The sequence below is a fragment of the Grus americana genome, chromosome 3 (genome assembly GCF_028858705.1).
Source record: "Grus americana isolate bGruAme1 chromosome 3, bGruAme1.mat, whole genome shotgun sequence".
Lineage (NCBI taxonomy): Eukaryota > Metazoa > Chordata > Aves > Gruiformes > Gruidae > Grus > Grus americana.
In genome coordinates this window covers 63,167,681-63,192,883 of record NC_072854.1, presented here as the reverse complement: position 1 = coordinate 63,192,883, position 25,203 = coordinate 63,167,681, and the positions used below count along the sequence as shown (strand labels likewise).

General features: G+C 36.2%; 1 protein-coding gene across 5 annotated transcripts in view; it reads left to right on the top strand.

Moving 5' to 3' along the window:
• HBS1L (HBS1 like translational GTPase) overlaps positions 1-25,203 on the top strand; it is a 62,709-nt gene that overhangs the window by 14,875 nt on the left and 22,631 nt on the right. For 4 of the 5 annotated variants that reach the window (XM_054822905.1, XM_054822903.1, XM_054822904.1 and 1 more), the window contains exon 5: positions 20,305-20,413. In XM_054822905.1, the coding sequence (XP_054678880.1) occupies positions 20,305-20,413 (109 nt within the window). Of the gene's footprint in view, positions 1-10,646; positions 10,669-20,304; positions 20,414-25,203 lie in introns of those variants that run through there. The other variant, XM_054822909.1, reaches the window with a different exon arrangement.

Genomic DNA, 25,203 nt, shown 5'->3' with positions numbered 1-25,203 from the left:
GTTTCTTTGGAAATTGAGTTGAATTTTTATGGATAACTTACATACTTTTTTTGTTTGTTTGTTTGTGTGAAGTATAGACAGCTGATAAACTCCTAAGTAGATTTTATGTTCAATTTCCTATGTCCAAACTGCTATTTAGATGATGAGGAAATGTCATTAGTCCAATTTATTTATACTTCTGTGTGTGCTAATGGTCTTGACCTTAGAGGATTTTCTGTGGGGAAGTAAGAGAAACTTCGTTTGTGAAACTGGTGTGTTTAATCTGCACTAGAAAACAATGTTAGGAAACAAATCAAAGCCGATGGTAGTATATTTATTTATTTCTTGAAGTAAGCTCTTTTGGCCTTCCCAGATTGCTATCTTAATGCAGTTCAGTGGGAATGGGTCTCTGTTTTAGTATTGCTGTACTATACCACCGGTTGCTCCTTTATGCAGATTGTTTGTTGAAGTATATGTTTTTACCAAAAGTAAATGCTAATGGCAGTTTGTGATTTTAAATGATGGTTGAGATGAATGGTTCTTGAGTTTCTGGTGTGTGTCATCATGGAAGTGTTGTTTATCTGGTTTGTGGATGCATTACACTGTATACTTAAAAATGGCCCCTTAGAAACAAGTCAGTGACTTCTGAGATACATCAGTGGTTTGTTGGTCAAATAATTGATTTGGATGCTTAGTGTTGATAGGATTTGTTCAGAAGATAAACCATTGCCTTTTTCTACGCGTTTCTGGTAATAAAATGACCAGGTGATGACTAGAACCCATGAAACAGTTGTAGACTGCAGAGATTAAAATGATACATTCTGAATGCAGTCATGAACAATTTGTTAAGAATTGCAGACTTACGAAGACGTAGTGAAAACTGTCTTACTCTTTTATAATGAGAATATGAAGATTTTAGAGGAGAGTTGCTTGTGAAGTATTTGCTTATCATCATGTCAATGTATGGAGGTAATAGCTGATGAAGATGGACATTATTTTAATATTTCAGTTGGCTATTTTGAGTCTTTTTGTCCATAAAACCAAAGAATGAAATCTTAGTATAAATTTCTTTTTAACTGGTGACATATGTTCTTGACATATGCAGCGTTTCTCAGGCGTCCTTTGCTTGATCTCAGCAATGGGTTTTAGTGGTGTTCAGAGATTGCAATTTGAAATGCACTATTGTGCGAAGTTTGCTTTCAGTATAGTCAAGAGAAGCAAGAATTTTTGTTTGATGAAATTTAGCTGATATTTATGGGTTCTCTGAGAAACCCTTCTTAAAGTTCAAATTTCTAAAAAAATGTTTATGTAAAAATGGTAATTTCTGCTTTCTTTTTCTTGCTAAACTACATTTTAATTTCTTTTTTGCCCATGTTAGTATTGCAGAACAAATGCAGATACTGGTGAGTGAGCTAGATTCTGTTCCATTTTGGGCACCATTAATGGAATTGTTAACCGCTTTATGACACTAAGATTTTTCGTTTTATTGATGTATGAGCAAGAAGGAGGTCAGATGTCTGGAAATGTGCAGTCCTGGCAGGAAATTAAAACTACTGTGAACTGAGCATGTTTAGTTTGATTGCTGTTGGGGTAGCAAGGAATCTAGTCTTTTTTTAATGAAGTCATTCTTGTAGTTGAGCTATCTTGTATTATGGTATTTTTTCAGGACTAACACCAAGAACAGGGCCTTTATAGGGCTAGATGTATAAATATTTAATAAGAAACAAGCTTCACGCTACAGAGTCAAAATTGAAAGTAAGGCACAGGAAGCTGAAAAGCCTTACTCATGATATGCCAGATAATCTAGGAATAGAGCACAGGTCTCAAGCTCAAGTCTAGTTTTCTAAATATTAGACTATACTGCTTTGCTTGCAGCTGTTAATAGAGAAGCAGGCATTTTTTCACTGGCATTTATTTTTGATTTTGATTTTTATTAATACTGCATGTAATCAGGTTTTTGACGTAGCTATTAAGACAGTGTGGGCAGTTTCAAGAATACAAGCCACAAGTAAAATTAATAGATGCTTAGCTTGCATTTTGTTAATGTTGTTGATCTTTCAATTTTCTAGAATTCTTTTTTTGCCCCTCCTGTATAAATGTCTTCCTTCATTTTTGCTTTACACCAGTAACAAATAAACAAAAATCCCACAAACATTACCACAATGTGACTTAATGTAATTATTTTTTTTCTTTTCACTCAGTTGAATGCAGCAGAGTTTGGTTTTGGTTCAGAATGATGGGCGTTTCTCAGTCCGTGGACAAATACTTACTTGTCTTCTGTCTCTTTATGCTACAGATGGACACTGTGGTAGTGTCCTAGTGCAAAGTGTCAGAATGCAGATTATTGTGCTTTAACAGATAACATCTATCACTTCTGCTTTGTGGTTAATGGAAAAGTGAAGTTAGGAGTCTTAAATGAAAAAACAAATTGGTACTTTGGATTTTATTTATAGGGAGAATTCAAAAAAAATCCTGGAGGAGCAAACATTCTGAAGTTTAGTGGTGATGTACAATATATTTTCATTAGCTTAGAGTCCCTCAGGTTTTACTTCCATTTATCATACTAGGCTCTAATGCTTTGATTTTGCACATTTACAAATCCATTATTTATACCTGGGTAGCTCAGAAGAAATTTTTGTCCCCAACTTCAATTGGCTGTGCTAACATGATAGTTCTCAAATGCCTGCTGTAGTCATGAGAGCCCATTGTCATTAATGATACTCAGATATGGCATGTATTCAGTCTGTGACAAGAGAACGTGTTCTTTACTGAATGGAAATGTTTCAAATCTGACATGACTGATGATATAGTTATATCTTAAATCATGGAAAGTAATGAGAATTTAAGACTTCCGTGTTTTGTGTAAGAAAAATATACACACAGACTTCGAGAAGTTACTAAATCTTGACTCTGAGGCACTGTGTGGGTTTTAGAAAGGAAGTGGCTTATTTCAGGGAAAAATGTGTCACCAGCAATGAAAAGCTTTTTAAAATCCTTTGAGATACCTTTTTGAGATTCTCCTCATACATGCTGTACACCTACACTGGAAAAAGTGACACTCCAGGCTTTTTCTGAGTTTTCTTTTATGGTCCTTTAATGATAGTTTGGTTTACTTTTTTTCAGACAGTGTAAACCAATACAAAGCCAATAATTTTCATAGTTGACTATATCGTGTATGAAAATTGAGTGTGTTGCTTGGAAGCTGAGAGAGCTTAGACAAAACTAAAATTGATTGTGTCCTTTTTAGAACTCTGAGATTCCTGAAGACCCAGAGATCCTGGGGAAACAGTAGCTCCACTTGTTCTTACTGTGGCCTTCTATCTCAGTCCCTCCAGGTCATGGTAAAGATCATCAATCAGTTGGTTTTCTTTGTGTCTTTAGAAGGTAAAGTGAAGAATTCACTAAGTTCTCAGATGTGATTGCTGGAGTGCCAGGAAGGTATGGTTGGAGTCACATTTTTTTTTTTTTAATCCCGTTAAGTTTTAAGGATGCATGATTGCTGCTGTAGTGCTGTTATATATCAATTTCAGAATTTTAAGTTCTACCTGAAGTTTCCCCTTGAGTACTCAAAGCAATGCTGTTGACAAGGCTGAGCAGTAGTAGTTCACTCTTGTAAACCAATGCATTCAGCTCTAGAAACTACGAAGACATCTAAACGTTAGAGGTATCGGCATATCAAATCCAGAATTGTGGGAGGAAAAGAAACCATTTAAAATATATCAGTTACTGATGAAAAGGAGCTTGAATGCTAATAGGAAACATATGTAAAAATTCAGAAATGAAGTTAAAAGGTAAAAGCCAGGAAGGTGTAAAAATGCGAGCTTAAATTGCAAAATTACTTTATAATGTCTGTTTATGCTAGGTGTCCTTCACTAGAAATACTATTGTTTCTTTCCTGTAAAATTTGCTTTATCAATACCTACTTTACCTCTGTGCTGTCTTCTGGATATGTTTCTGCAGTATCATACTTGGGTTTTTTTTTATTCTGTGTTTCAGTATTGTTATAAAATGTATTAGTTGCATAGTGTGAGGTATCATGCCCCATACGTACCCACAGAAATGCCACCCACCCACTACTTGTGTACCTCTGTTTGCACCTGAACTGTTTTGTTCTTAGGTGACAAAGTATTATCTGTTTTTCATCATCTCAGCTTCTATGTTCTTTCATAAAACTAACATTTCAGTTATCAGAGAGGATAGTTACAAATGCTTAAGGTACCATGTTCCTCCCTTCTGTTTATACTTGTGACAGTTGAAATGGCCATTAAACTTCACTCATGAGTTTACTGTCAGAATCCCTGGTAGAAGTTCCTGCTTAAAATGGCAAAAGCTTGGAAAACTAGGTAACTTAAATATGGGAAATACCTGCGTCTCCAGAAGCTGTGATGCCCAATTGGCAGAGACATGGAAGAGCTTTGACAGGTTGTTGATTCAAGTCTTCTTCCATATCTTTACTGCATATAAAAGCTCAGCCTAAATGGAAATTTTATATCTAAATAATTCCAAAATATGAGTTGAAGTTGTTTTGGGTGTTCCTTGTTTGAGCCCTTGTTACCACTTTTTGTGGTTTTAGAATCACATTTTCCTATTTTCAATGTTTTCCTCTTCCTTGTTGCTGACCCGCATAAACAGGAAAATGACTAACTTTGCTTGTCAACTAGGCAGGATGGTGAAACTGCGTATACAAGTGCTACTGAATGCTTAAGTTGGAAAAAGGAGGAAGAGTGCCACTTAAAGATTTTAAGTAAACATTTTTCAAGGCAAAAATGTGATTGGAATTGTATGCTTTTAATGCTATTTTTCTGGTAACATATGTATGTGAACAAACTACTGTAAGGTTGTGGATGCTATCTGTGTGCTTGCAGCTACCGCTGTACATGTGAAGTGTCTTAACTTCTCTCACTGCATCAAGGAAGGGGAAAACATTAAGCAATGAACTTGAGTCCCTGCAAGCTCCTCTCTAACGTCATGATAGAGTGAAATGCAGTGCTTCAGATTGGCAAATGAACTTTTCCTGGCATTCATTTGCATCTGATAAATTTGCAAAACTTATTTAAAACTACAGGTTATATTTTACTATATTCAGTTTTTCTTCTAAACTCAGATATGCAGCTTTTTATAAATAAGTTCATGTGTCTGACTGATTTCAGCAATGAGGAATAGAGCCTCCAGTGCTATGTTTCATATCACATCTGTACATAGGTGGTTATTTTCCAAATGTAGGTCTCCCTTATTCAGATTATGGCGATGTTCAGTCTCCATTTTTTTCTAGACTTAATTAAACAAGTTCATCTTTGCTAACTCTGGAATTCAGATATGTTTGGCTGGTACCAGAGGAGTTCATAGGAAAATGTGGAATAAAGAAATTTTCAGAGTAATAATATGCATAAATATTGCAAGTGTAGATAAGTAATGCAGATAATGTAAAACATGCTGCAATTAAAAAGGGAAAACTGAACTATGTAAGTGAATACATTCCTTACACTGAAGGGTGTGGCAATTTTTAGACACTTTTCCTAACTTTTAATGCAGAACAGATTTATTTTTTTAATGTATTTTGTGCTTCTCAAATGTATGTTGCTATGTACACCCAGTAGCTTGCTTTTACGTTGCTTGCTTCAGCTTAACCATCTGCGCTTCTCCTTGCAACTGTTTCCCTGATAAATACAATTAGAGCTTAACAGTAGGATTTTATATCAGTTACCTACTGAAAAGCCCTACTGGCAGCTTAATCATCTAATTAATATTAGATTCACTAAATCTCTAATAATGTCCATTGTTACAGGTAGCACCCATAACGTGTTTCTTATGGAATGACATCTTTCTACTGTATAATAGTTTCTCTTCTGATTTTTCACCATGAGTGGAAAATAGCCTTAAGGAAAAGAGTAAGATTCTGGATGATGATGGGAAGATGTTCTGATTGTAAGTGGTGTCTAATATAAAAAATAGAGCACACTGCAAAATAAGTGTTTGTACAAACAGTGTAGTGTACAGAGGTGATCCAGGAAAATTGTCTTTGTGGCTTTTCAGATAGCTTAAGCTTTCTCTATCAAATTGTAGTAACAGATGCGTGAACTTGTTTGCCTTTTTTTTTCTGCTAATATTTTGTTTTTAATACTGCGGAAGTTCTGGACTGTAGATAAATTCAGTACAGTTGATCAGCCTACTGCATTGATGCAGCTTGAGTTTGTTTTGCAAGTTAGATTCAGAGATCTTCAGCAGTTTCTCACCTAGGTTTCAAAGATTCTTTGTCTTTAAATGTGTTGCTACTGACACATTTAAATAACAAAGAACACTAAAGCTTTTCTTTATATTTTTTAATAACCATTGCTTCCTCTGCATTTCTGCCCTTCATCAAATGTACTCTATTTATGAACAGGGCAAGATAGCAGTGTGGCACACTAATTCTATTTATTTAGGACATGAGCAGGGTACCTTCAATTGGAATTAAAGGAAGCAGCAAAAGTACATGTTGAAGCCTGTTGATATTACAGAGAAGACAAACAGAAGATTTTTCAGAAATGAACTGGAAGAAAATTACGTGGCAGTAAAGTACGCCTTAGTAGTTTCAAACTGCTTTATCCAACAGCTTGCATCTCAAGCTGTGCTTGGAGAAGAATGTAGTCATCCTCTTCTATTGATGTATTTAGTTATTATTTGTCTTTACCAAAAGATAGCTGCTGTTGGGTAGGTTTGTGTGTAATCTATTGAACTTTCCTCTGTGTAGCACTGAGGACAAAACTGAGGTTGTAATCTTTCTTTTTTCCAGATGGCAGGAGTTGCTCAAGTTTAGGAGGTACACACAGAAAAAAGTCCTTTACAGCATACGAGTATCTGGAAAGCATAGCAGCAAGACCTAGCTGTAGCAGAAAAGCTGAGCTTTGAATCCCAATAGTAAGGTAGAATAAAATGCTGGTTCTCTAGAACAATTGTGACCAAAGTCTCTTCCAGTAGAGAGCAGTCACACGTGGAGTAACACATCTTCATAATCTCCATTGTTATGGACATAGTACCAAAAACTGGTAGATGAGAATGTGACCAGACTTTAAGCCTCATTTCCCTTTGTTTCTCTTCTGATGTTCCACCATGAGTGGAAAATAGCCTTAAGGAGAAGATTAAGACTCTGGATGATGATGGGAAGGTGTTCTGATTGTAAGTGGTATCTAATATAAAAAATATGGAGAACACACTGCAAAATAATAGCACACTGTAAAATGTAATCTTTAGTGTTGAATTGGTAGGTTGTGAACATGTAGAAGGGTCTTGTTTGATGGTGCACCTACAGGCTTTGGTTTCATGATGTAAGAACACACTGAAAACAAAATTCAGCTAGAAGGAGGAAATCTTAAGTGTTTTCTCCTGGCGTTATCTTTTTAAAATTGACGTTGAATGTCTACAGAATACTTAAACTGTCCCATCTACATAGAAATAATTTATAAATCTCATTTCTCTTTAATTACCTTAGGCTGAATTGGATGTAAGAAAATGTGTTAAAACTTTAAGTAGCATTTCTGAAATCTTTATTGAAGACTTGTGATCCTGCAGTTAATTTTTTTTTAAAAAGCTACTTAATATGTTGTAGTTGAGGAATAGTGGAAAATTTAACTAATGGCATAAAACACCACCCTTCAGTCTGAAATCTTGGAACAGTTAAGGAGGGGAAGAGCAGGTACTTGATCAATATTAGTCTCTAATTTGGAGGGAAAACAAAGGAAAAACAGCACCTTGTTAATTATTTTGTTTGGTTTTGATAAGTGTATGTGTTTTGCTTTGTTATTTTATATTTAGTCCTAGTAAAACGAGTACTATAAAAGGTGTATGTTCACTCAGCAAATTTCCTTTGAACAGATTGTGTGAAATGTTTAACTTTACCTAATTTACATGTGCAAAGGAGAAGAATGCATTTTTAATGCCTTTTGTTTCCAACTTGTCCTTTCTTAATATTTATTCTTTCTCATGCATTAAAAATGGTAAAAATGTGAACATTTTTAACCTTTTTTCTCTTCAAAGTAATTGCTCAAGTGGCTTTTAAATGTATGTATTAAACTGTTTACGATTCACAGCTTTTTAAAATAAACTCAATTAATGTATTTAACTTTTTACAAGGTTATACATTTCCAGTAGCTTCTTAAGTTTTGGGTATTAAGAGACTGGTTGGAATAGCAAAAGAGGCAGGATTTTCAAGTTACAGTACCTTTGAGCTATGCTGTTCTGTAAACCCTTGTAAAATACCCTACTCTGTCCTAGGTCTTTTGTAATCAGGGGCTTATCAGCTGCTAGGTCTGGAAGTTCTATATTTTGGGCTCATCAGCTGTCATAGGTACTTTTTGCATCATTCTATCAGCTGTATTATTAATTCATGTGAGCAGACATCTTGTTTTTTCTTTAAAAATTTTATTTACAATGGCTAGCTACTTATCTTAAGGCATCCTTGTGCACAGCTACAAACACTTGCTCTGAAAAAAATTCCCATTGTCTTAGGGGCACACGGCAGACACTGTTCTGCTAGACTACCTTAAAAAGTGAGAGCACCTGTTATGTGTAACATGCTAGTTCCTATTTCACTGCTTATTCTCGTTCCTTTGGAAGCTTTTTTCCTCCCAGAGTAAAAGGCGTTGCTTATTGTCTGAGCCGGAGGCCTTGCATAGAATGCAATCATTTCTGCAAAGCAGGCAAGCTTGTAGAATGTCAGTCTTGTGTTTTACTGGTTTCATCTTCATTGGAGCCTTCCTTCCAGCATCATTATTTCCATTCTGGTGAATGCTGTCAGCTTTTTTCTTGTTGGTTTTCTCAATTTATTAAAATTGCTCATGGTTGAGAAACACCCGCCAATTCGGAAAGTGACTATGTCTAATTTGTTTGGTCAAAATAATATCTTTTAATGATCTTTATTTTAGGATTTAGAATAGCACAATAGTTTTCACTGCATTATAGGGTTTTTTGTCAGCAACGACTTTCTGTTCTTGTATTTAATTGTAGTTTTCAATATAGAGAGTTGCTGTACTCTTTGCCATGCTGTTTTTGGTAAGAATATTTATGGTTCATGTAGAAAAAGTTCTTTAACTTTATTCATCTTTGTACCTTAGTATCTTTTTCTACAGTAGCAATTTTCTGTCTTAATGGAAGCAGAGCAGTGTCCTGAAGCAGTTCTTGTTGCGTTCAAGTCTGTAGAATTTAACTAGCACTTAAGTATTTATGCCAAAAATGCGAGATTGGTCTGCTTTGAGTGCCATATATGAACAAATACTGAACATCCCACACAAAGATGGTTGGTTTTCAACTGAGGCTCACACCCAAAGCTGATTAATAGTCTATAGTGTAATAATTTTTAATTGGAAGTTGTAGCTTGCCAAAGTGCAAAAAAGCCCCCCCAAAACTGCGGATGATACACATGTCATCTGCAGATTCTGTCGGTTATAGTAAGGAGTTTGTACCTAGTATTACCAGATCCCATAGAAGTGCCCTAACTACTGGCTTGGGAAGATGTCTACATTTCTATTGAGTAGGAGGTGGTGAGCATGGTGAGGATGATCAAGAAGTCAGTTTTGTCATGATGCAAAGTAAAACCCCTTGAAATACGACCTGTTCCACAGCTTCCATCTTTTCAGTCCCATTTCTGTTGGCAATCCCATGCCACCATTCCTACTGCCTTTACCTTTAATGAAATTCTAATGCACACTGTCATTTCCTTTCATCTTCATTATAGGTAAAGCTTTCCAAATTGGAGTCTTTGGCTGACTTTTTGTAAAATATGTAAGTAGAGTATGTTTATCTTTTGTCTTTTTAAGGAAAAACCCCCACAAACTAAAAGGGACATCTCTGAGGATTTGCTATTGAATTACCATAACCTTGCAAGCAGAAGTGCAAAAGTCAGTGTCAGTCAATGATTCTGTCTCCCTTGTACTCATGAACAATTTCTATTTTTTGTTATTAAATATATTTGTGTTTCAATTTACAGTAAGGAGTGTGTGTGTGTGTGTATGTAGTGTTTTCAATAATTGTTGTACTGCTGGACCTTGATTTTTTTTTTCTTTTCTTTTAAACAGTACTCAAATCTGTTGAACATTTCTGATTCTTTGAAATCATGTCTTACGTAAGTCCCTAAACTGCTTTTTTCAATAGCTAATAAATTCTTGGTATCTGATTAGGTTATTCTTTTGGTCCTCTGAAGCCACAAACCTTCTACTCTGCAATGTGCCCTATGCAGCAACATTGCAATCTGCACTGCCATCCCTGAAGTCATGGAGGGGCATCAAGTAAATATATTTTTATTATACAGGGTGAACTTTGCAGAGAAATAAAAAAGTGAATGTGTGGACAAGTAAAAACTTAAAAATTTGACTGACTTTTAAAGAAAAAAATCGATTCATTCTCCCACAGGTAAGTCAGCTCTCTGACCTCTAGTGTGGTGGTAATGTCACCAGCAGAGTGGGAGAGTTGAGAATTTAGAGAACCTAAATTAAATTAAATAAGGTTTTAGTTAATCTTACCTTGAAATTCTTGCTACACTAAACGTTTGCAAAATACAATTTTCTGGAACTTATAAATGCTGAAAATACTTGCAGCTTCAGCATACTTAATTGTGCAAGACTAGTAAATACATTTTTTCTTCTGCAACTTTAGAAGGCCACCTCATTGAGTTTCTGGAGAAAGTTTGCAGAATGGTTGTCGAAGAGTTGAATAGATGTAAGATGATTTTATTTTTTATATACTATCAGTTTGCTGGTATGCTTTTCTTGTTCGCTATTCTTTTTATATTTAAACTTTCATGCTGAAGTAATTTTGGTGCCTAAATAGAAGTTGTGGATGAGGAAAGCTTTCTTTTGTAAAATGCCTTGCACTCCTGCAATACAATCAACAGGAACGTACTTGTGTAGATAACATCAACGTGTAAAAGGCATGATGTTGTTTCTGAATTACCTGGATGATGTGCAGGCAAATAGCACCATCCTCTGGCATTATAATATTAGTTAAGAATTAAACCTGAAATTGCTGTCTGTTATTTTTGGAAATTCAATATAATTGTAATAGAATGTACATATTGTACTTTCAGTTTTACATACTCATTTGGGGCTAAGGTTTTAACAGAAATTCTGGTAATTTGCATGGACTCTGTGTATTCTGTTCAGTTAAGTGACTGGCTAAAGGGGATATCTTTTTAGGGTTATCCTGCCCATAGTGCTGACTCTGCTTTTTATGTGACCATTTATGGTAGGAAGTTGCACTTCAGAAATATCAGACCGAGCTTTTTCTAAATCTCAGTGAAAGACAATTCACAGTCATTTAAGAAAAATTCGTTGAATTAGAAAACACCACCAACGACTTACGGTTGTGTATGTGTGGGAGAGTAAAGGTGCTGTTATAGAACAACTGCAAATCTCTAATAAATTATTCTTACAGCAGATCGTAGGCTCAGTTACGGACTGAGAAGGGGCATCGTTGGCATTGCTAGAGTGCAAAGCAATACACCTCCCACAAATAAGGTTTCAGTAGTTACAGGATGAGTTGTACGGAGTTACGATTATGTGAAAGACTGGATTTTAGTCCATTTAACTGTAAGCTGTAGGCATGAGAAATACCGCAGGGACATTCTTTTAAAAAACTTGACGGATGAGCAAGTTGCTGTTTTGATTGTTGTGAATTCCTATTGGACCTTTACGTGTTTACGTATCAGAAACATCAAAAGGAGGCAGCTGATGTTTGTGTAATCTCTAGAAGAAAAGAGACAACTCCCCCCCCCCCCCAGTCCGCCTTTCTGTGTAGCAGATCTCCGTTCTTTTACACGGGAGGTGTTGGCTTAGTGAAACTGGAAATCTTGAGAGTTTTACTCCAGTGAGTAAATAATATAATATATTAACTAATATATTAACTGTGAATGTAAACCAGACCAATTATCTGGGTTTTTGGAAAGACCATACCAATGGTCTGCCTATAGAACTGAACTATGCGTTCCTTTGTTGACATGTGTTGCTTAAACATAACTTCTTAGAGATGCTGATTGGAGTGTCGTATTAAGCATCCAGGTATTGAGACATGCAAGTTTAATTTGCTATTACAACTGTGAACATTCAGTGGTTTAGAGGTCAGTAATGTTTTATATAAAAATATGTATTATACTGTTCTCTGAGACATTGGGTTTCTGTGGGACATCAGATACTCTAAATTAAATGAACACCGTTCAGTGGAATGATTGCAATAAAGAGTCAGAAAGAAAAAATATCTTTAATAGGTAACATTAGTTTTGTGCTGTTTGAGTATTCGAATACATGGAGTTGAGTAAGTCCTGATGGCCTGCAGCAGTACTGGACTACTGTATTCTGTATCATTTGGCTTCAGTCAGTAAGGAAGTGTTGATGGCAAGAGAAATGGTGAGACTCCATAAACTTTGGCGAAGTTCCAGGCAGGAAAGAAAATGTGTTATTGCCTTGTTATAACACATTCCACCCCATCCACTTCCACCTGGTCTAATGTCAGTGTCTGTGTCCTTCTCGTCCTCTAATTTGTTTAGTCATGTTCAGATTTTTTTGTTTAATTCCTGTTTGTATCCTAAACACAGCATTTCCTCATGTCATTCCAAGTTTTTCATTGCAGTTGCATTATTTCCACTTTATCATTGCAAACCCCTTACCTAACCATTCCCAGTTTCCCACCTATTTTCCAGTCATTGGCTGTGATTCTTTTTCACGGTCACTTTTTTCCACCCATAGTTTGTGTTAATTTTCAGTTCTGATCCTTTTCTGCTTCCTTTGTTCATGTTTAGCTCTGCATGTAACTTGTCACTGAGTGTGCGGCCTCTTGTTTTCTCCCCATCCTTACACACAGTTTTTACCCAAGTTAGGTTGTTAACTAATATGGTCAAATTTTTCTGTCCTTGATAATCTGCTTGTCTTGCTGCTTGCTGGTGCTCACTATACTTTTTTTTTTTTCTCTTGCCCCCCAGTTTTGTTTACTTTATGATTATCCCAGGCAGATTGATGCCTCCAGTTTACTGATGTGTTAGGAAACTACAGAGACCACAGGAAAGGTAGGATTTGCTCTCAGGTGACACAACCGAGTCCAGCCTCATCAAAAATAGCCACAGCAGCTACGTATTGAATGTTGATGAAGTACTTTGGGGATTTAGTTGTTCAAACTTAAGCCAACAACTTAAGTCGTTAAAACTGTTTCTGGAACTTCAGTCTTGGGGTAGCAAGTTGTGCTGTTTGTGTTGTGGGCCACAGAGAGCTGGCCCATGTTGGAGATACAGCAGGCTACTGAGCGATATTCCTGCGTATCCCTCCTCCCTCCTTCTGTATCAGACCTTAAAAACAAAACAAAAAATTCTTGTAGTCAGGTGCAAGAAGACATTTTTATTTTCAGCATTTTTCAGTGAAAATGCCTACTCCCAGTTTCATGGAAAAAAAAAAAATTCATGTTCACCATCTGAAACTTTGCAGCAAATGTAATAGTTATAACAACAAGACGAAGTTACCTGGAAAACCCCTGCCTGTGGTTTCTATTAGGAAATAACCTTTATTTAAAAAGAAAAAGTTCAGTGTTCTTGTTTGGAGAATTGTTTTCAGTAGTATCTTTAGAATGGCTGTCTCTCAGCACTGGGAGGTGACTTAGCAATTTGCCTTTTCTATTATTTTGGACTGTTGTGTTATTTTTGTAAGTGCTGTGGATGTTTGGTAACATCCATTTGTATATTGTGGTTCATAGTAGTATAATGTCATGCATTTTCCTAAAAAAGGAGTATTTTGAAGGGGTGTAATTTAAATACTAGAGTAACATTTTACTTTGAAATGTTTTCAGATGTGACTTTTTTTTAGAGCTAGGTGGTCTCTTTGCTCTCAGAGGTGCTCCTTGGAGGGCTACTGATGTTTCTAGGATCACGGAAGAATGAGAGAGACTTTTCTAAATAATTTAATTTTTCCTTTCCTAATTATCCTTTATTGCTTTACATATTTACATAAGAAAGGATTCCTGAATGTTGAACTCACTTCTCACATGTGCAGCAGACTTTGTCACTGATCTGTTACATCCAAACAAATTTAAGTGCCAGGCTATAGGGATGAGTGCACGGCAAATTATATGCAGGCAGAATGTTTTAAAGGTTAGGAAACTGTGTAAATTTAGGAAATCTGTTCTAAGTTCAGTGATTGTGTTATGTACTGGTAGGACATGGTTGAGTGTCCTAGACTACTTATATTATTCCCAGCACTGTGATGTTTTGATAATACCAAGTACCACTGCCACCAAAGATCCAGTGTGCTCTGTGGCTGGCTTAACTAAACTGCGCTGCAGGTTGTTGCCATGTGCAGCATTTTGTAAAATTTGAGCGTCAAATAATTGAGTCGAATTATTAAAAAAATATATTTTCAGTAGTGTATCTCTTCAATTTCATAATTTTTTATATTTCCTTATGTGATTCTTTTTCCTATGTGCTATGAAATTTGAAGGGAGAAAAATACAATTCTACTGCTTTTAAGGCAAATGAAAGGTTTGATTAAAAGGGAAGGAGCTCGCAAATAAATAGAAGGATATAAATAGTTTGAAATTTGTCATCTGGGATATGTTAGAGTCAACATTTTGAAACAGCTGATTACAATGATGAATGGATGTATTAGAAGTTAATATAAACCCACATACATGTGGGCAAATAGGTGATACATGTTTTTGAGCATGAAATTGTATGTAATCTGGCTGGCATCTCTGCATCTGGTTGTCTCGTTTAGTCCATATTTGGAATATTTTCACAATTGTAGGGTCTTAAAAACAGTTTTAAATTATAGCACAGCATATAGGAAGGGAAATGTTATCTTGATAGAGGCCTCAGTTACTAAATCTGTTTTTCAGACAGAACTGTGTCTTGTCTGTGCTTCTATTGTTACTAATACAGTCAATAGTTGCACTGCCAGTAGTGTATGCAAAAAAATTATTTTTTTTTTAATCAGTGAGTCACAAAACAGACTTGGAAGGAGCTTGTGACATGGTGCACAAAACCAGGGCACTGTCTTTCTTTTATGCAATTGGTGGCTGTTGCTGTATAATTGGTAGACAAAGGTGTAAGTGGCTTGCTTGTGGTTATATAGAAAGTCTGTAGTACAGTAAAGGATGCAAACCGTATCTTCTAGATCAGAAGGCATGGTGTCACGTTATATTTTTCCATGGCAGCGCTGGTTTAGGCAGCGCTAGGAGGACCTGCTTAAGTAGATTAATTCTGTCTATTAGGTGTTAATAGCATCTAGATTCCCCAGTGCCTTTCAAAATTAAAATACTATGCAGCCTCCTTCTTTAAGTGCTCATACCACTTCTGAAAATAGAAGAATCAATCTAAACTAAAGTAAAAATTTCAAAAGCATGTAAATAACTTAAAGCTTTAAAGAAAAAGAAGCTGCAATCTGGCCACAGTTAATTAGCACATAATTCCCTTGGAGGTGCACTCCTTTACCAATGCTGATACACTGCTAATAGCTGTTTTGTGTGTGCACCTTCTTTTGATAGGCTTTTTTTTCCCCCGGCCTATCCTCTTGGTACTTTACTGCCCTCCCAGTTGTAGCAATGTGGCTGTTAAGAAAGATACTGAAACAGAATTGCTGAAATAATGTTTAAAAAAACCACAAAACAACCAAAACCCCAAGGTATTTTTTTTAACTGCAGATGGGTGACTGGCGGCGAGTAGACATGGATTTATTTAAATGGGATTGCCATCTGAAAAAGCACGGACTCAAGACATGCCTAACATGTTGACGTTCTTCCTTTCTTATTTTTCAAACTGAATTCAGGCATAATAAAAATTCTGGTTCATCTCATCAGAAGCAGGCTTCTCTGTGCAATGGTATAGTTGAACTTAAAGCTTTAGTGCCGTTGTACAATTTGATGAGGGAAAGACAAATTGGGAGGAGAAGTCTCTGTGTATAGGAATCGAAAACAGTGGCATTTTGTTTCTATTGTTGAAAAGGTATGGCCGTCTGAACGAAGCCAGTGCACATTTACATACCCAGTGTGCTAGTGTGCATTTCTCCAAATATACCAATACCCCTGTGTCGCTTGCTATCAACATTCCTTACCTGAGATGGTGGTTGTTTAGCAGACTCCTGTTGTTTTTATGCACCTCTACACTACCTGGGAGCAGACTGGACTGACAATCAACTTTTCCAAGTACTGGAACATAACTTCCAAACCTTCAACAGAATTAGAGAAAACACCAATTTTTATCTTCCTGTTAATTTCAGTGTAAGTATACAAACAAACAAAAGCTGGAAAAAGAACTTCTCAATCCTGTTACATATGATAAAGAAGCCAAAATAATATTTTGATTTGTGTAAATCTTTTACAGGTAATCCTTACAACCATTTTTACAAAGGAAATCCAAAATCTAGGGAGTTGCTTATGGTAAAGGAATATGATTGACTCTATCCATACACTTTGCTATTCCAGCTTGAACACCCAGAGAGACTGTTTTCATTTTTAAAGACTTGTCCCTATGTTTTACTTGCTTCCTGCATGTATGTGTCTTCGTCCTGCGTATTGGTCTGCAAATACTTTATTGTACCATGAGATTTTGGGGTTGGATTTTTAATAATTTTGAAGTTATGGCAAGTTTCATTAGTAATACTTTTTGACCAAATCTAAAGGCTTTTCAGTCAGAAGACTGAAAGGCAGTCACAGGGAAGGTAAAAGCAAAGAGAAGAATAATAAAGGGAGGAGAGCTTTGAGTGTCAAGTTGTCACATTTGACACCACTGCTGTAGTTGTGCTGGAGTAATGTCAGTGCAGGTCTCTCTATGTTCCCTTTGGAGTTATGCTCTTAACTTGATACTGAGACAAAGTATATCAGTGTGTGTTTTGTTTTGTCAGTGTTTGGCTCATAGCTACACTAAGCTTTAGTGTAGATACTCTGATGTCAATGCAGTCTGAATACCAACTATCTGTCTGAAAACTACTTTGCTTAAAATAGGCTAGAAGTTTTGTTTTTTAAACATTCTGATTTGTGAGAACTATTGTGCTGACAAGCCTTTATGTTTTTCTAATTGATGAACGTATACTTTCTGTTTTCATGGAAGGAAAATTTCTTTAATTTTCTTACTGTTATTAGTGAATTGCCAGAATTTTTATGGAGCGTCCTTTTCAGTAACATCTCTTGCTCTGCAGTTTGACACCACAGGCCAATCGGTGCATATACTTGCATGTGATCCGCTCTTATTTTTGCTTTGTTGCAATGGTAGAGTAGTGGAATGTAGCAAGGGGGTATTGGGGCTTGTTTAGAAGTTTGTGCAAGATGTACCTGTCTTTGTTTTTATTTTATGTGTACTCTTGATCTAGGAAATGTCATTGAATTACTTAGGTGTCTGTTTAAGAATGTCTAAATGGCAGTAGGCATGAAGAATGTTTATGAAGCCTTTCTTGGCAAAAGTTATATATCCTTTATATTCTTTCCCTTCAGAGGTGGATTTTCCTCACAGCTGCTCTTGTCCTAATCAGATTTGGTTTACTGCTGCTATACTTTTTCCAGGCTTGCAGTGCACTTCACTTGCCATAGGATACTCTGCTTGTTGATTAAGAAGTGTTTCTTTTAAGAATTGTATCAGCATTGTGCATTGACTTCCTTTTAGTTCCAAGGTGCACTTTAAGGATTTACATATGATCTGTTAAGTGCTAAATAGCTCTTGCTTTGCCTGCTAAAGCAGATAAGAATTTATCATGCAGTTTTCTCCGAAGCCCTATAGATTAGATAGTATATTCTCCTTTCTTGGCCTTGTGTCCTTTGTAATGAGGCCCATAATTATTAATCTCTAATGGTGCCTGCAGTGTACAAAAGACAGACTTGGTCCTTAGCTCAAATTGCTGCTTGATTTTATTGCATTTGGTTACGAAAACGTTGAAGTCAGAAAATTATATTTGACGCTTCTGTCAGTAGTGTTACTAATAATTCTTGCATTGTCTTTGCATCTGTTTGAATGCCACCATTCCAGGGTGGCATGTTCTATGGTTTGGTTTGTCTTTACATGATCCTGGTCTCCTTCCTCGTTCCACCTATGCTGAAGTATTTGTGCTTTATAAAAATAAATAAAAACATCCCCCAAACTGCCAGTGCTGTCAAGGGACAATTACTTTCTCCTGCTCCTTGCAATTTTATTTTGTATCTTCTTTCAGCTTTTCATGTTTACTAATCTCTAGTTTTAGATTTCTGTGTTTTCTCTGTCAAATACTTGATTCATTGAATGTATTTTGTATCCTTGCACATCTAACTTCAGATCAGTGTCAGACATCCCAACAGTATTTGTATAGAGTGAAGCTTAATTTCTAAATTGATAATGTATTTTGTAAAAACTTTGACTTCTGATTTTGGATTATATGTAGCAAATACTACTAATAGACTGCAAGTTATTTGCAAGTTATAGGATATGAATTGTTGTCTTGGTTTCTTTCAACTAATCTCATTTCAATTTCATTGTGTTTTTTGTGATTATTGGTTCCTAGCAGCCAGATTTCAAACATGGTATTTTCTGATAATTAACTGCAATTCAGCTTTCAAATGACATGTAAAGCATTCATGTTTAACTGGCAGTTGAAGGTGATGGCTGCTTGAAAATTGTTCAGTGAGAATTGAAGTGAAAAAAAACATACCAAGTTGGCAACAAAACTAATGTAATTTTTACTGTAACTCAAGTAATTAACTACTTATTTAAAAAAATGCTATAGGTAATCTATGTAGGAGCATGAAGATGAACCAAAAATCTTTGTGCTTAACTCATAGTCCTTGTCCGCTGATCTGAGAATTTTATATTCTGAATCTTTACTATTTGTCAGTTGCATAATTTTTTATTATTGTAAAACATGATATGTGTTGTTGCCTTTATTTCTCTTACTGTTTTTCCTTATTTACAGTGTACTTGGTATGCAACTATTAATAATACACATACAGACTAATTTTTCCAGAGATCTCCAGGTGGCCTATAAGTAAAATCAGTATCAGCAGATAAGACAAACGAAGGACATGAAGACCAAGTCATCATTTAAATAAGAATGTCTCAATCTATAGTGTGTTTAGAAAAAGTTTCACAACAGCTTTTTTGGTATGCTGTCCATTATAGACGTGTCTGTGGTATTCTGTTTCCTTACCTGAAATCTTCAGCAGCCTTGACCGCAACTTTATATATAACCTGCAAAACAGTATGATCCTGTGGTTTTAAAGGTGTAGCCATCATACTTTAGAACGCAATAAAGAGTTAACCTAAATGAGTAGGACCAAATTACTCCTACAGTTCATCTTACAGTAGTAATCTAAAATACTTAAAAGATTAACTTGTTATTCTAAAAAAGTATTCACTTGACTCTGACTATCCAAATTGGTCTGTTGTTGGAAGAGTAGTGGCATTTTTCTGGTTTTCAGATACATCTGTAGGCAAAGATTGTTTAAAACTTGCAGTTTAATTCTGAATTTGGGTTATTGTTTTGCTTTTCTGTGTGTATAACATCCTTCAGAACACAAGGTACAGCTGCTGTCACTCGTGCTGTAAAACTGGAAATCTTTCACCTTGAAAGGAGAAGGGATCCTAACATATTAAAGAGGGAATTGTGGAAAGAAAAGAGCTAGTTTAATTCTTTTATTTAAACTCCCCAGAGTAATTTTCTTTTTTTTTTTTTTTTTTTTTTTTACAGCTTGACAAGAAACTAATAGCACTCTAGTTTCACAAAATTCAGAATGAACCTTACTGTAATTGTGTTTTCATTTAAGTTACGGTAAAATTTGATACCTTTAAAGTTAAGTTACTCAACTCTGGTAATTATTTCTAAATAACCTTTAAGTTAACTAGTGTGGGTATTGCTTGGCTTCTTCACCATAATTTAGTGTAAGACAAGTCTGTTTCTAGGTTTCAGGGAAGGCCCAGTAGCTCACACATAGCTTGTGCTGCTGCTAGCAGTACCTGAGGTAGACATATTTTTTTACCTTACAACAGCCTAGAGGCTCAACAATGTAAAGGCAAAAGAAAAAACTCTAAATAAGAATTAACTTCATCAGCTAGCGAGCAGCTGCAAAGCGTTTCTTCATCCTCATATTGCATGAAATGCTTCTGGCATTCTGCAGAACTGCTACGAGTAAAGCTCTTGATTGATGTAGGTGTCATGTGAGTGCTTGGAGATACAGATGAGATTTTCACAATAAATATAACTGTAGATTATCTTGAATAAATATGTAATATAACCAAGTAAGACACTGAAGTGTGAGAATTCATCATCACAGACTGGTATCTTTGGGTTAATGTAATTTGTTAAACTTTATAAACACCTGTTACTAACAACCTTAAGTTCAAACTTACTTTTTGTCTATTACTAGGAAAAACAAGGGATTCCCAGTCAGCCAGAATGGAATCTGAAATTGTGCCAAAAGTTACCAAAATGACAGTATCTGGAAAGAAACAATCTATGGGATTTGAAGTTCCATGGTAAGCCAAGCCCTCATACATCAAGGTACATCAGCAGCTCTTCTTTCAGACTGATGCACCTGTAGCAAGTTTTCTTCTTCTTTTTTTTCTATTTTTTACAGCAGTTTTAGTGTCACTCTCCAGAAGCAACCATCTCAGCTTCTTGTTTGACTCAGAATTACTTTCAGAAGATAGTACCTCACGTTTTGAGTTTAACAAATCCTTTCACTATGAATAGTGCAGAAATATCAGCTAGTCAGATTATTTAAACATCCGCTTCATAGAATACTGAACTTTCTTGGGGTTCGTTTATTTTAAATTTAGTTCTGTAAGTGGAATTATGAAATCAATAAATCTTAACTGTAATTGCTTGTTCTTCAAGTGAAGTAATATGTTTAAGAATAATTTATGGGGAAAACAATCACTTACAGCTAAACTTTGCCTTCCTCTGCAGCTTTTATTAACAGGTGTCCAGGGTACAACTGTTGTAGAGAAGAAACTGGTCCTCCTTATGCTTTAGCTAAATTAGAGTGGTTGAACAGTAGTTCTAATTTTATCCTGACTTGGAACTGTTGGGGGGATGTCTCGTGAGAGCATGAAAACAGACATCTGGATCAGTGTCTACCTACAACAGTAGCCAGCACTGAATACTTAAAGATATACAGAAGGACAGGGCATGTGTGCTGGGAATACAGTCCATAAAATGTCATTACATGCGGTGTTCTGTGGCTTCCCACCATTTTTTTTTTTTGCGTTTTTATTAGGCAGTTTCTATTAAGAATGGCTAATGGATTTTGCTTACTTGGATATGCTTATTCTCTTTTTGAACCCAATCTTATGATAGCCACCTAATCTGTGGCAAAAAATTCCATAGTTCATCCTCAGGAAAAAAATTTGCAAGCTGAAGCAGTGCCAACATCCCCACCTCATCCCCACAGTGTTTGTAGTTCTGATCTGGAAATAATTTTTGGGATAAAGAGAACAATGTGGTCTTTATTTTACAGTATCTTGTGCATGTTTGGTAACTGAGTGGAAAACAACCAGTTGCATCTACTTAGGCTCTTAAGCACATTTAATACAAGGTGTGAAGCTGATGTCATTATTCCCTTTATATGCTAAATGCCATTGCTGAATGAAGGTGATGTCTCTTTAACTTCTTGGATGCAATAAGCTCCAGATGATAAATTTCTAGGCCTTTCAAAGTCCTCTTCCTGTCCTGTTAGAGATCTGCAATATATAAAGAGGAACATAATGTGGGTGGGTTTATTTTTTTCCTTTTTTTTTTCTTTCCCCCTTGCCCCTGCTAAGGTGACCCCAGTCACTCTGGGTGTGACAACTGAACTTGATCACAAAATTCCTATCAATGTCATGACACCTCCATCTCTGCTGTTTCTACTACAGTTAAGTTGGAGTTTTTCATGGGGACTTCCATGGATTAAATTAGTTTGGATAGAAGTTTATAAAAAGGAAGGAATCTTGAGTGAAAAAGATCTGCTAGCTAGTCATAGATAGTAGTGATTGGATTTTTCAGCTGTAATAATGACTGTTTAAAATGTTTGTTTATAAAAAAGAGCAAATACAGAATTTTGTATCTCTGGTACTTATTCAGCAACTGCCACACCTTTTGTATGTGTGTCTGCTCCATAGGGAAGGAGAAGATGAGAAGAATGCTTTCTCTTCTGTAGACTGGAGTAATTCCTGTATAGGCTAGTGATTACTCAGTCTCTGAGGAAAGATGGTTGGCTCCAAAACGGTTCTTGGCCACTCTGCTTCTCTTCAGGGACCCTGAAATAGTTTGTAGCGTGCTTGTTCCAGTTTAGTGACATGCTATTTTTTGTCACAGAAGAAATAAAGTCTTCAGGACGTGTTGGTAATCCTTTTAGATAAATCATCAATCTTGTGAAGATGTTTTTTAATTCACCTCACTTATTTGGTGGTGCTGCTGAAATACCAATTGAGAACAAGCCTCTTTTGCTGTAGAAATTGTGCATTAGGCATTTAGCTTTAAGTGGGAGGAATGGGTAAGAAGTGGAGCCATTTGTAAAAGAGCATGAGACTTGGAGCACAGCCAATCAATGAATATGGAAGAAAGCAGAATTTAAATTGTAAAGTTATCTGCATGTCTAAAGACTCCTGCTCCAAGGAGTCTGTGATGGCCTCCTTTCTTCTGTTGTCCTACAGGCTACTGTGGAAGCACTGCCAAGGTATTTGCATCATATTTCTCCTCTGCTGTAGGACAGTGGCATTTGCTCTCCTGATTCCTTTCCTAACAATTGGAACTTGATTAGCTCCTTTCCATAGTCTCTGTGTAAAGTCTGTGCTAAATATATTGTGTTTAGTTGAAGCACTGGCATTGTCTTGGAAGCTTCCACTTCTAAACTTGAAAAACAAAGCAAAACATGAACCCCTGCCCCAACTCCATGAGTATCAGAGTAGGGTTTTTTCTTCTGCAGTTGTCTCCTGGATTATTGATAGCATAAGGATGAGTTGTCAAGGGAACAGGATAAATCTGTTTTTATTAACACCTAAGGAAGCCTTGTTCTTTTGACACTCTTCAGACCCTTTTAATGTTATTGTTGCATTGATAAATTTACTGCAGAGGGTTTATAGTAATACAGATTTCTAAGTACATAGTTTATATCACTGACCAAAGCACAGTGTTATAAATTATTCATAGTAGTTTGGATTCTAAAAACACCTGTAACTTAGTCTTTGCAGCTTGTGCTCCCTCCTCTCACCCCCAGATATTTGTATGACATTGGTGCAGACACTATTAGAAGGTGATAGTATAGAATCTATGAACTAGTTTTTGTTGTCACCTTTTATCAGATCTCAAAGCTAATTCATGGACCATGTTTTTATAACCAGTGGACTAGCATTAATAAAAATAACCATTCCTTGAGTAGCTATTCAGTCTTTATGATTGAATCTTGTTACGAGGTGTGACCTTGTAATAATAAATGAATCTTACTTAAAATGTGAATGGATTATTAGAGGTCATGAATTGCTTTTAGCATTGATTGCCTTTGCTGGGTACTCTTAATGGGATTGTCTACAGAAAATGGAGTTTGCTCACTTCTGACAAACTATTTTTCTGATGCTCTAGCAAAACTAATTACCAGGCTTTTTCTTCCTGTTAAGTCATGAAGAAAGCCAGAAGTAGTTGTGAGCAAAAAAGGGTGATTATTTTAATCAGACTGACCAATATTGTGTAATTAATGATTTTGAAAGAGGAAATAAATGTAGACATTCCTGTAATGACTGTAAGTACTCCGAAAGAGTCGGTTATATAAAAATAATTCACTAAGATTCCAGACCAGAAGATTGAAAATAATGTTTAAAAGCTAAATTATGCAGAGTTAATCTTCAGCAAATAAGCTTTCAGGTTCTTCTTTGAATGCATGGTAGTATGAACCTGTCAACAGTTGTGTGAGATTGAGTGTCTTTTAACATGTCTTATAAAAATATATGTTTTATTTCTTAATTTTCCCCAGAAAACTGATGTAACTAACATTTTACTCAGTTTACTCTTACGGTCCTTGTTGGTAAGACAACGTAGGAAGTTTCTGGCTTGGCAGTTCTAATTTTGACTAAATGTTGCCAGGCTTTTGTACGTCTGCTGTTTTGCTAACAAACAACTGTGGTAAGCTCTTTCGACATTTGTGCCTGAACTGCTGGTGGTCAAGCTTTCTTGAGTACATGACCTCAGCACACATACAACGTGCTTAATGGTTCTGTCACTTCAAAGAAGTAAAGAGTTGCTTAATCAATGGCTCCATGTTAGCAGCTAGCAGTGATGTGGCAGACGGGCACAGATGTTGGCAAACTGAGATCAATTTTGGTAGTTGCATCAAGTTCTCATACAAAGATGCCAGCAATTGGTTAGGAAGTCCTCTTCCTCCAAACATTTTTTTCTTGATATGGTGGTCCAACATAACTCAGACCAAGTTGGAACTTTGTTACCGAAGACGTTGGCTAATGCAATTGGTGTGTTTATACCCTCAACTGCCTGCACTAGCAATGTTCTAGGTACTAGTATGCTATCCTATATGCTCTGTCTTCTGACTGAAATTTTCAGTTCAATAACTTTGAAAAATCTTAGTGGAAAAGGCTTACTGAAAAGTATTTTCAATGTCATTCATATTTTCATTGACTGTTAGAGATGAAGCTTCTTAACATTTTTCTGAGCTGTTATCAAGCTTTCAATAAACTAGTCATCTGGCTGCCATGAGGAATGACTAACTGTCAGGGTCTTATTGCTGCATCTCTCTTCATGTACCGGAACTGTACATTTCATCTGCCCATCTTTCTGTTCAGTTACCTAGCAATAAACTCTCCCTTTCCCCAAAACTAGTCAGCAAAAAGATGAATTATCTCATTACAGGTGCTCTGTAAGTAGATAATGCACTCTACCCATTCTGATGTTTCTCCTCTAAAATGGCAAGTCTTGGTTTATCATGGCACACGGTGTTTTCAGATTTCCAAAACATGGTAATAACTGAAACCTGTAAATCTCTAAATGGAGCAGCGTACTGGCTGTTCAAATACTGCACCCTTGAAAAAGTAGCAAGGCCTAATGTTATGATCATAGAATCATAGAATGGTTTGGGTTGGAAAGGACCTTAAAGGTCATGTAGTTCCAACCTCCCTGCCATGGGCAGGGACACCCTCCACTAGACCAGGTTGCCCAAAGCCCCATCCAACCTGGCCTTGAACACTTCCAGGGATGGGGCATCCACAACCTCTCTGGGCAACCTGTTCCAGTGCCTCACCACCCTCACAGTGAAGAATTTTTTCCTTATATCTAATTC